Source organism: Salmo trutta, chromosome 34, assembly GCF_901001165.1.
Source record: "Salmo trutta chromosome 34, fSalTru1.1, whole genome shotgun sequence".
NCBI classification, from domain to species: Eukaryota; Metazoa; Chordata; class Actinopteri; order Salmoniformes; family Salmonidae; genus Salmo; species Salmo trutta.
The window spans coordinates 6,857,482-6,869,922 of NC_042990.1; the positions used below are offsets into that span (position 1 = coordinate 6,857,482).

At 41.6% G+C, this 12,441-nt stretch overlaps 1 protein-coding gene across 4 annotated transcripts in view; it reads right to left on the reverse strand.

Moving 5' to 3' along the window:
• angpt1 (angiopoietin 1) overlaps positions 1-12,441 on the reverse strand; it is a 53,097-nt gene that overhangs the window by 1,867 nt on the left and 38,789 nt on the right. For all 4 annotated transcript variants that reach the window (XM_029731473.1, XM_029731472.1, XM_029731471.1 and 1 more), the window contains exon 8: positions 4,640-4,770. In XM_029731473.1, coding sequence (XP_029587333.1) covers positions 4,640-4,770 — 131 coding nt within the window. The remainder of the gene's footprint in view (positions 1-4,639; positions 4,771-12,441) is intronic.

Here is a 12,441-nt window from a genome sequence, read left to right on the forward strand (position 1 = left end):
TTAAGGACCTGTTCACTCTCAGTGGTATTTAAAGAAAGAGTAGATGTGCATGGGCTCAAATAAGCTCTGTTGGGATTGACATTCAGAAGACAAAGTCCCTGCATATAATGCTGTTTTATGCACTTTTTTATCCTCTTACATTACCTTTGAGAAAGGTAATGTATTGCTTTACCCCTAGCACCAAAGAGCACATGAAAATGAGCAAGACAAATATTCTATTTTCAGGTTGGCACTGTGTGGCTGGTGTGGCATGTGTCAATCGATGGGTGATATATGGTGGGGCACAGCCTTTCCCCTCAGGTCTGAAATACCAGTGCCAGTGTGAGCTGTGACACTTCACAGAAGACCTCCCACTGAGTCCCACAGTTAGTACTGTTGCTCTTGTCTTTGGCATGTGGTCAGGGTGGCAAAGGTTTTCCCATTGGTTCTTTGTGACTAAATCCATGGGGATTTATTTCCGATTTGATCAGTATCCTCTGTGTTTCCAGTGCTGAGCTTTTACTCTCTTGTAAAAACAGATGCCCCTGCTAGAAACACTTGGTGATCTGTTTCCAGAACTGGATAGTCTATTGTCATTGTCACCTCAGTACATTAGTGAACATACAGTAGGACTGGAATGGTCTGTTCATTGTGACTGAGCTTGTGTGTACAGCGCCTTCAGAAAGTATTCACACCCCTTGACTTTTTCCACATTTTGTTGTGTTACAAAGTGGGATTCAAATGGATAAAAAAAATGTTGTTCTTCAATTATCTACACAAAATACTCTGTAATGTCAAAGAGGAAGAACAAGTCTAACATAGTTTTAATTACTGGAAAATAAAACACTAATATATCTTGTTTAGATAAGTATTCAACCCCCTGAGTCAATACATGTTAGAATTACCTTTGGCAGCGATTACAGCTGTGAATATTTCTGGGAAAGTCTGTAAGAGCTTTGCACACCTGGATTGTACAATATACAGTATTTTTTGTACAGTATTTTTTTTTTCCATCTGCGTTTGTGGGATCTTGTTTTTGTACAGCTCTGTAAAGCCTGCAGAACGTGATGTTCGTTTTCCGTTGTTTGTTGTTTTTGCTTTAGTGTTCTGAGTTAAAATAAATATTTATCATGAGCACTCAACACGCTGCACCTTGGTCTACTCCTTACGATGAGCGTCACAGTCTGTTAGAAAGCAGACTGAACCAAGTTTTCCTCTAGGATTTTGCCTGTGTTTAGCTCTATTTCAATTATTTTTATCCAAAAAAGAAAACTGATAAGCATACCCATTCCATGATGCAGCCACCACCACGCTTTAAAATATGAAGAGTAGTACGCAGTGATGTGTTGGATTTGCCACAAACATAACGCTTTGTATTCAGGAGAAAAAGTTCATGTCTTTGCCACATATTTTGCAGTATTACTTTAGTGCCTTATTGCAAACAGGATCCATGTTTTTTATTCTGTACAGGCTTCTTTTATTTAACTAGGCAAGTCCGTTAAGAACACATTCTTATTTACAACGATGGCCTGGGTACAGTGGGTTAACTGCCTTGTTCAGGGACAGAACGACAGATTTTTACCTTGTCAGCTCAGGGATTCGATCTAATAAACCTTTCGGTTACTGGCCCAAAGCCCTAACCACTAGGCTTACACTCTGTTAATGTTTTAAAATCACCATTGGCCTCATGGTAAAATCCCTGAGGGGTTCCTGTCAGAGGGGTTCCTGTCAGAACCGACGCTGGAGATGAGAAGCAGGTATGGAGAGTGAACATTTAATTTTGCACAGACATAGGACAGGAACAGCGTCAGAACCGGGTAACACCACGACATACGACAATTAATGCAGAAGCGGGGAACAGAGCTGGGGAACAGAGCTGGGGAACATACAGGGCATATAGGGGAGGTAATAACACAGGTGATTGATTCCAGCTGAGTCCAATGAATCACTGATGCACGTGACGAGGGAAACAGGTGTGCATAATGATGGTGGCAGGAGTGCGTAGTGCTGGGCAGCCTGGCGTCCTCGAGCGCCAGAGAAGGAGAGCAGGAGCAGGCGTGACACTTCCCTTCTTCTCCGGCAACTGAGTTAGGAAGGGGGCCTGTATCATAGTAGTGACTTAGTGTATTGTATTTAAATGTCTTTAAAATATATATATATATTATATATATTATAGGTGCCCTTTGCGAAACATTGGAAAACTTCCCTGGTCTGTGGTTTAATCTGTGCTTGAAATTCACTGCTCGACTGAGGGACCTTAGAGATAATTGTGTGTGGGGTACAGAGATGAGGTAGTCATTTAGAAATCACGTTTAACACCATTATTGTACACAATAATTAGTTAGCCCATGCCACTTATTACGTGACTTGTTAAGCACATTTTTACTTCTGACAAAAGGGTTGAATAGTTCTTGGCCCAAGACGTTTCAGCTCCGATTTTTTTAATGAATTTGCAAATAATTCCACTTTGACATAAGGGGTATTGTGTATAAATCAGTGGCACAAAATGTCAATTTAATCCAAAAGTAATCCATTTAAATGAATTTAAAACGACAAAATGTGGAAAACGTGGAAAATACTTTCTGAAGGCTCTGTTTGTTTTTCTCCTCTTTGGTTACTGTTGTTTTTCTTACTGTTTCTACTGCACTGATCATATATACATGTTATTACAGGGAATATGGTAAAAACAATCTACGTCAGTGCTAACACACTGCTGGATTGTGAGACTGGCTTGTTGAATTAGGGGAAATACGCAGTCCTTAGATCGGGTTGGACAGAATTCCCCGATCCCCGATATTGTCTTCTCTTGCCATTGACCATAAACGGTTTACAAGCCCAGTCCTCCACTGGGGAACTGTCATACAGTGAGTAGGGTCACCTTGCTCCACTTACGCAGCCAGAGAATTAGAGTCATTTTGAATCTCCCTGACACTTGGTACCCGGCCCATGGACATTTATGGTGCTAATTTGAAACCCCAAATGTGCTGTAGTGGGAGTGCAGAAGTTAGGAGATGCAGTAAGCTGCACACACGCCTCATTACTCTGTACTGTGGTACAATGCCACATGCACAGGTCCGTGTTAAAATGACACAACCCAGTCTCAGGGTTTGAGCTGGGAGGAATCAGGCTAGTCTTGTGGTGGAACCAAGTTCTCTAGACACTTGACCAGGATGCATTACAAAGATAAATCTTCCTTTCTGCCATGATGTAGTGGTTTGTGGGGACTCTTCTTGTGCCATTTCTCAGTGTGGTGCATTATTGGGTCTCCCCTACCACATCACTAAATAGTACATTATTGGGTTCTCTTTGTACCATGTCACAGTGTGGCAGTGTTGGGGAGTAGTGAACTGTATGTATACTGAACAAAAATACAAACACAACATGTAAAGTGTCCCATGTTTCATGAGCTGAAATAAAAGATCCTAGAGCTTGTTTCTCTCAAGTGTTGTGCACAAATTTGTTTACTTCCCTTTTAGTGAACAATTCTCATTTGCCAAGATAATCCAAACACCTGACAGGTGTGGCATATCAAGAAGTTGATTAAACAGCATGATCATTACACAGGTGCACCTTGTGCTGGGGACAATAAAAGGCAACTTTAAAATGTACAGTTTTATCACACAACAAAATGCCACAGATGTCTCAAGTCTTGAGGGAGTGCGCAATTGCTGACTGCAGGAATGTCCACCAGAGCTGTTACCAGAGGATAGAGTGTTAATTTCTCTACCATAAGCTGCCTCCAACATCGTTTAAGAGAATTTGGCAGTACATCCAACCGGCCTCACAACCGCAGACCATGTGTAACCACGCCAGCCCAGAACTCCACATCTGGCTTCTTCACCTGTGGGATTAACTGAGACCAGCCACCCGGACAGCTGATGAAACTGAGGAGCATTTCTGTGTGTATTAAAGCCCTTTTGTGGAGAAAAACTAATTCTGATTGGCTGGGCCTGGCTCCCCAGTGGGTGGGCCTGGCTTCCAAGTAGATGGGCCTATGTCCTCCCAGGCCCACCCATGGCTGCGCCCCTGCCCTGTCATGTGAAATACATAGTTTAGGGCCTAGTTAATTTATTTAAATTGACTGATTTCCTTATATGAACTCTAATTCAGTAAAATCTTTAAAATTGTTGCATGTTGCGTTTAGATCTTTGTTCAGTATAGGTCAACTAGTAATTTAACTACATTTAACTACATGCAGTAGCTTGGTGGTAGTTGAACTCAATTCAAATCTTGGTAGTGTTTTCAGTAGTTAATTACGTTTTTACCATGTAGCAGTGTAGCTAACTACTGGAACTATACACACTTATTTTTTTGCCAAAATAAAATAAAATATGGGTAAAGTAGGCAAGAATGTTTTTGTTTTATTCAGCATCAGACCTGCCTAATTCTCACTTCAAATATAGTTTTTGTGTTTAATAGGCTAAATTACACATTCTGTTAACATATGAACCCAGAGTGATATGGTCTTGCAATTTGTAGTCTGACATTCAGATTTAGATATGATAATTTATCACTCAGTATTTTGTAGTTACCTTTTCAATGTAACTTTAAGGGTAGCTTTACTTTTGCTTAACTTCTTCCATTGTGAAGTCATTGGTAGCTTGGTAAACTATATTGTCAACACTGCAGTAAGGTGCATTATGGGGACACTGGTACTTACCCCCTGTGAGCATGAGGGCACACTTGCAGATGCAGTTGTCGTTGTCCATGTCTTTGGTGCTGAAGTCTGCCCCGTGGATCACCAGACTGCTCTGCCTGCCTGCTGTCCCACTGTGACTCTTCAGGAACAGTCTGAGAGGAGGAGGTAGACGATGACAAGAAAAAAAAGACAAAATAAAAGAGGGCGATTAGAGGGAGAGAAGAAGACATAACACACTGTAAGAGACCTCCCGAGAAAGTTACATTTTCAGCAGTGATTGCCTGAGTAAATCTGTTCTGCAAACAGTCTCTCCGCCTGGGTCAACATGAATGAATAAAGAGAGAGAAGTTTAGACAAAGTTGTCTGGGAAGCACCTGCAAGCCTCAGAGCTTGCAGGTGTTATTTACAGTATAACAGGAGCAGAGAGACCAACGACCAGGTCGTTAAGGGCTGACCCAGGTACAGCCCAATGAGGCACCGTCATGTAGGCTACATAACTCCCCTCACACTGGTCCTAGTGGTCCTAGTGATGATTGGATCTGACTATCTTTCTCACCACTCAACCCCTAACAATTCTCCCCAACTGGGAATTGAATAGGGTCTAAGAGAGTCAAAGGGTGTGTACTTTGAAGAATCTCAAATAGAACATATATTTTGATTTGTTTAACACTTTTTTGGTTACTGTATGATTCCGTATGTGTTATTTTATTTTGATGTCTTCACTATTATTCTACAATGTAGAACATAGTTAAAAAAAACGAGTAGGTGTGCCTAAACACACTTGAGGGTGTGTCATTGTGAATTGTGAAATCACTCTTGGTAAGAGAGCAGAAATGCTGTAGTGTCAATCCTCTCTTTCCTGCTGTGACCTGCATCATTAGGAGCTCATTCTGTGGCCTGCCTTTCTCTAACCCACATTATCACACGGCTAAGAGTTTTCTCTCACCAAAGATGGACTCTCAGAGCCAAGGAACTCTGTCAGATGACCAAGCCAATGTGTCTGCTCTGCGCTCTGAAACATGTTCTGTTAAGCAAAATCATTTCCTGAGACCCATCGCCGTCAATCAGAATGGACAGGGGAGTAGGCGGTAACAAGTCTCAGTCAAGTTGTGTTTTTTCCTATGAGAAAGGTTGGAAATGCTTTTAAAAATATCTATATAAAGTACCAGTCAAAAGTTTGGACACACCTACTCATTTAATGGTTTTTCTTTATTTGTACTATTTTCTATATTGTAGAATTATAGTGAAGACATCAAAACTATGAAATAACACATATGGAATCATGTAGTAACCAAAAAAGTGTTAAACAAATCAAAATATATTTTATATTTGATTTTATATTTGCATTGAGGACAGCTTTGCAAACTCTAGGCATTCTCTCAACCAGCTTCATGAGGTAGCCACCTGGAATGAATTTCCCATTGCCCATTGAACGTGAGTGGGGTGAAATGTAGCCTACAAAATATGTGTACAACTAATGAATGCAAAGATATTACATTCTGATGTCCCTCAAACTGTAATTGACTGACACGTCTGCTTGTAACTGTGTGGTTTCAGGTTAGATTCATGAAGTGGAGACACTGGTCAGTGGTGTGTATTCTTGGAGCAAGTCTTTTAACATGAACATGACTCCTGTATTTAGACAGCTGTGTAAATGGATGATTTGTAAGGAGCGAAAGCGGAAAGAAGTGACTATGTCACTGTTGGGAATTCAACTAAGCCACTAAACCAATACTGTATTATGTAGTGGAGAGTCATAGCTCTAATCGGTGGTTTTATCTGAATCAAAGGTGGGTTGGATGAATAGAACATGCTGAAATTAGACATGGTAGTGGGGTGATGAAATAGTGTAGGGAGTTGAGTGTGTGTGTGTGTGTGTGTGTGTCTGTGTGTGTGTGTGTGTGTGTGTGCGTGCGTGCGTGTGTGCGTGCACTTGTATTCCTACATTATCTGGACCCCAATGTCGTAACATTTCACCTTAATGTCCTAAAAAGTTATTTGTTCAAATATATTTTAAGCTTAAGGGTTAGGGTTTTGGGGTTAGGGAAAATAGTATAAAAAAAAAAAGTACACTCCAAAAAGTCCTGAAATTTCACGAAAACACAGCTGTGTGTGTGTGTGTGTGGGTAGTGGAAGGTTGGGGGTAGTGAGTCTTCATCTGTGACACATGCTGAAGAACGACTCTGACCCTTTAAGACTACAGAAGTTCTTGCAGATACTCTATTGTAGGCCTATAACTCTCGTATCACAAAACACAGCTTGAGTTCCTGGCAGTTTAACTTCTGTTAATTCCTGACCCACACAATCCAGGATGTAGCCTGCTACTGCTCTGATAAAGAACAGACACAAGCTGTGTATTTAGAAGACATTTACACAGCCTTTCGACCGCACACAGAAACATCGCCAAGACACGTCATAAAGAGGGATTCTCCGCATGACACTCGTCCGACCTTAAAATAGGTTTTGTCTGTATTTACTGGGTGTGTTGTGTATTTACCAGACAATTTACCAGATAATCCACCTCAATTGACATCTGCATCCTGTCATGTCAAGTCCATTATGTGCTTAACTGATAAGTAGGGTGATCCGAAGCAGCAGTCTTCAAGAGGAAAAGACGGTTTTCCTGCGTGAGTACAGTTGTTCTGCTGTCTCTGTTTCTCGGCAGAAACGTTTAGCGTGTCATGTAACGGGCTGTATTTCATCTCCAGGGTCAAACATCTGCGCAACCGATGAGGGCCCTTACAGACTTTGAAGGCCAACTGTGCCGATCTGATTGGCTCTTGTTGGAATAACTCGAGCAAATTAGATTGGCCAAGGCTCATTAATAAACACAATGTTGGATTGTGGGGGATTGTTTTGAGCTTTCTCAATGACAGCCTGAAGGAAGAAGTGTTGGTGTCCTGCCATGTCTTCTGCTAATGTCCATAGGGGATGCTGGTTTGTTAGTGTTATTTCGTTGCTGGATGTTGGATATATAAAACATTTCTACAAATGCTAATAGTATTAATACTACACATCATTATTACCGCTTTGTTGTAGATTTGATTTCAATCGCAATAAGGAAAGGACTCTGGAGCATTGCAGAGTACAAGTGGGAAATTACCAAAACTGGGATCAGTTGAGGATCATTGTTTTATGATAATACATGATAATTTGAAACTTGAACAATTATCAAGCTTTCCCAAAATATATCCTTGGCAAACTAATTAAATTACATCTATTTTCAAATACAGGATTCTCTTGTGCTAAACTACACGGTATGCATCGACTAGTCCACTGCAGTCTTTAACAGCCCACTCCAATATGCATGAGGGAATGCATGAGGGCATCACTATCATTAGCGCAAAGTCTGCAGACACAGTGGCGGTCGGTGTTAAGATTAGGGAAGACGTTCTTTTTTTTTTGGCGCATGGCCTTATTTATATCAATCAATCAAATGTATTTATAGAGCCCTTTTTACATCAGCCGATGTCACAAAGTGCTTATTCAGAAACCCAGCCAAAAACCCCAAACAGCAAACAATGCAGATGTAGAAGCACAGAGGCTATGAAAACTCCGTAGAAAGAAAGGAACCTAGGAAGAAACCTAGAGAGGAACCAGGCTCTGATGATTGGGCAGTCCTCTTCTGGCTGTGCCAGGTGGAGATTATATGGGTACATGGCCATTAAGGTCAGATTGTTCCTCAAGATGTTCAAACATTCATAGATGATCAGCAGGGTCAAATAATGGTCACAATGGTTGTAGAGGGTGCAACAGGTCAGTACCTCAGGAGTAAATGTCAGTTGGCTTTGCATAGCCGAGCATTCAGAGGTCGAGACAGCAGATGTGGGTGTGGGGTGGGGTGGGGTGGGGGGGTAGGGTGGAGAGAGTCGAAAACAGCAGGGACGGTACAAGGTAGCATGTCCAGTGAACATCAGGGTTCCATAGCCACAGGCAGAACAATTGAAACTGGAGGTGGACTGGGAACAGTAGGCAAAATTAAGAGGGGAAAATAGACCAAACTATTAGGGTGAGGCACATGGGCTTATTACACAACACACACTTAGTATTACCTTCTTTCCTACAGTATACATATCTCCCTGGCATATTACATCATTTATGCAGAAGCATACAAGACATTTTTGGACTCACCTTGTTGTGCTGTGCTCACTTGACAAGGAAGGTGGCGCGGCGGTCCTTTGTGGGCAAATTTTGTCATCAAAGTCTGGCATTCTCTGGATTTATGGTGCCTTCAAAACAACTGGGAACTCGGAAAAAAACAAGGTCAAATCATGATGACGTCATTGATCTTCAGGTCGTAGCTCTAGAAAGAGGCCGGATTTACAATTCCGAGTTGGATGACGGTTCAAAACTTGTTTTCCCAGTCGGAGCTTGTTTATTCCCAACTTCCCAGTTGTCTTGAACTCGCTGAAGTCAAGTTTTCGCATTTCTGAGATAACAGTTGTTTTGAGCAAGGCACAAATCATGATTCATTGACATCATGGCCAATGTTGAATGTTTATCATTTTAAACTTGGAAAAGAGCTTAATCCCAGATTTGGGACCACACAGCCACTCCACTGAATAGCAGGCTAGTGATTTCTTTGCAACGCTTGCAGTTAGTCACGGATTCAAAACCACTCATTGTTGAATTTGTGATATCCAACTTGTTGTGTAATGTTTATGTCCAATGGCCGATGAGCACTGATTCGTTTTCTCTATAATTTCTCTTCATTATTTCTCTTCATATGACAAGGATTAAAAAGGATTTGCCAGTAGATTTTCGACTTCACTTATTAAACCTTGATTTAACTAGGCAAGTCAGTTAAGAACAAATTCTTATTTACAATGACGGCCTCCCAAAAGGCAAAAGGCCTCCTGCGGGGACGGGGGCCTGGGATTAAAAATTACAAATAAATACAATATAAATATAGGACAAAACACACATCACAACAAGAGAGACAATACAACAATACATAAAGAGAGACCTAAGACAACAACATAGCAAGGCAGCAACACATGACAACACATCATTGTAGCAACACAACATACAGTGGTTTGCAGCCTTACAACCTGGAATTAATTTTGGGGTTTGTATCATTTGATTTACACAACAGGCCTACCACTTTGAAGATGCAAAATATGTTTTATTGTGAAACAAACAAGAAATGAGACAAAAAAACGGAATACTTGAGCATGCATAACTATTCACCCCCCAAAAATCAATACTTTGTAGATCCACCTTTCTCAGCAATTACAGCTGCAAGTCTCTTGGAGTATGCCTCAATAAGCTTGGCACATGTAGCCAGTGAGATTTTTGCCCATTCTTCAAGATAAAAATGCTCCAGCTCCTTCAGGTTGGATGGGTTCCGCTGGTATACAGCAATCTTTAAGTCATATCACAGATTCTCAATTGGATTGAGGTCTGGGCTTTGACTAGGCCATTCCAAGACATTTAAATGTTTCCCTTTAAACCACTTGACTGTTGCTTTAGCAGTATGCCTAGGGTCATTGTCCTGCTGGAAGGTGAACCTCCGTCCCAGTCTCAAATCTCTGGAAGACTGAAACAGGTTTCCCTCAAGGACTTCCCTGTATTTAGCGCCATCCATAATTTATTCAATTCTGACCAGTTTCCCGATCTCTGCCTATGAAAAACATCCCCACAGCATGATGTTGCCACCACCATGCTTCACTGTGGGGATGGTATTCTTGGGGTGATGAGAGGTGTTGGCCTTGATGGCCAAAAAGCAACATTTTAGTCACATCTGACCAGAGTACCTTCTTCCATATGTTTGGGGAGTCTCCCACATTTCTTTTGGCAAACACCAAACGTGTTTGCTTATTTTTTTCTTTAAGCAATGGCTTTTTTTTCTGGCCACTCTTCCGTAAAGCCCAGCTCCTTCGAGTGTACGGCTTAAAGTGGTCATATGGACAGATATTCCAATCTCCGCTGTGGAGCTTTGCAGCTCATTCAAGGTTATCTTTGGCCTCTTTGTTGCCTCGCTGATTAATGCCCTCCTTGCCTGGTTCATGAGTTTTGGTGGGTGGCCCTCTCTTGGGAGGTTTGTTGTGGTGCCATATTCTTTCCATTTTTTAATAATGGATTTAATGGTGCTCCGTGGGATGTTCAAAGTTTCTGATATTTTTTTATAACCCAACCCTGATCTGTACTTCTCCACAACTTTGTCCCTGACCTGTAACCTACAGGTGTACTTTTGTTATATACAGTATGTCTGCTTGTACAAAAGTTTATTTTGTATGTGTGTGACATAGAAATAATTGTGGCAGTCTTTCAAATTGACTTCTTTCATCTCTTGACTGACACAGTTCAATCTAGCATGCTGGCTTCATTGCTTTTATCCCAGTCTGAGAAGGAGTTTGGAGACGACCAAACCTGCTGAGGTCCAGGCAGCGCATGCTGTCGCACACCTGGCAGTCATTAGCCTGCTGAACTGCAGCCTGATTGGCTCATAGCAGATGTTAATCACCATGCCCAATGGACCACGTCCTACCCAGAGGTGTCTGGCTGTAGCCCATTCGCTCGCCTGCCGCTGGGTGTCATCATGGAGACAGACGAACATATGGACACACACACACGTATGTGCACACACACTCACCATTTTTTACTTTACAAGTTGTCAATGATTATCATCACTGAGGTAGATCATACTGTATGCATCCTTGTTAATTTCTTTAAACTAAGACCTTAAACCGCAACCCAACAAAAGGTTAATAAAATATCAGAATAATACTACCGCCTCTCACCTAAATCATCTTTAGATTTTAGATTCACAACATCACGTTGAACACAGCTACCTTAGCATTTGATTTACAGACAGACAGTATTCTGTCTGCCTCCCCTCAGTCAGAATGCAGTGCGGATGAGTGTTGGATGAGTAAACTGAGCTTCAGGAGTCAGGGGTATCAGGGATCCCATCTCAGTGTGAGGCTAGCAGAGAGGGGTCACAGCCGAGCTAGAGAATCCCTCCTTGGCCAAGTCCTCCTCCAAATCCCCACGTCAAATACATCTGAGGGTACTGTCTGATTCCACCAGGGATCTTTCCATTACCATATGGAGAAATCCCAGGATTTAGGGAACTTGGCTGGTTGAAGAGGAAGGCTATTTAATAAAGACAGTCAGTTGAACATAATAGGGCCTTTCTCCAACGGAGAGGATTTCGGCGTACATGCGGAGAAGGAGAGCGTTGAGCTGTAAACCTCACTTGTGTTCGTGCATATGTTCAGTAACTCCCACACTGCTTTTTAACATAGTTCTATTTCGAAATGTTCTGGAGATTATGGTTTTATTCAATACTTAAATCCTCACATGCAACGTTAAAGCACAACTGCAATGAAATATACTCAGACACACATTTACTGGCCCAAATACAGCATGGTGCATGCAAGCAGAAACGAACATGAAATTTGAATCCTTGCAAAGATTCTATTCATAATGTAGTAAAATAAATAATCATAACTTATACTGTAGTTAGTACACCTAAGGGCATTTGAAAGTTAAGGAAAGTCTAAATAGCTTATAAAGGATTAACAAGTAGACTAAACAGTTATATAATTCAATACTTCAATATGCATTGTTAATATGTCAAATGTTCCCCCTGGACCACTGTGGTACAGGGCCACTACTCAGATCCATGTTGAAAAGGATGTAAGTCATTGGTCAAAGCCCTTCTGTAGTCTGTGTCATGTAATCAACTCTGACCCCTGACTGATGGCTCTGACCCCTGAGAAATAACATGTATCTGGCACTATCTCATGCCCGGCCGACCCCCGGAAACACTCTCCCTGACCACCCAGGCCACCACACACACACACACACACACACAC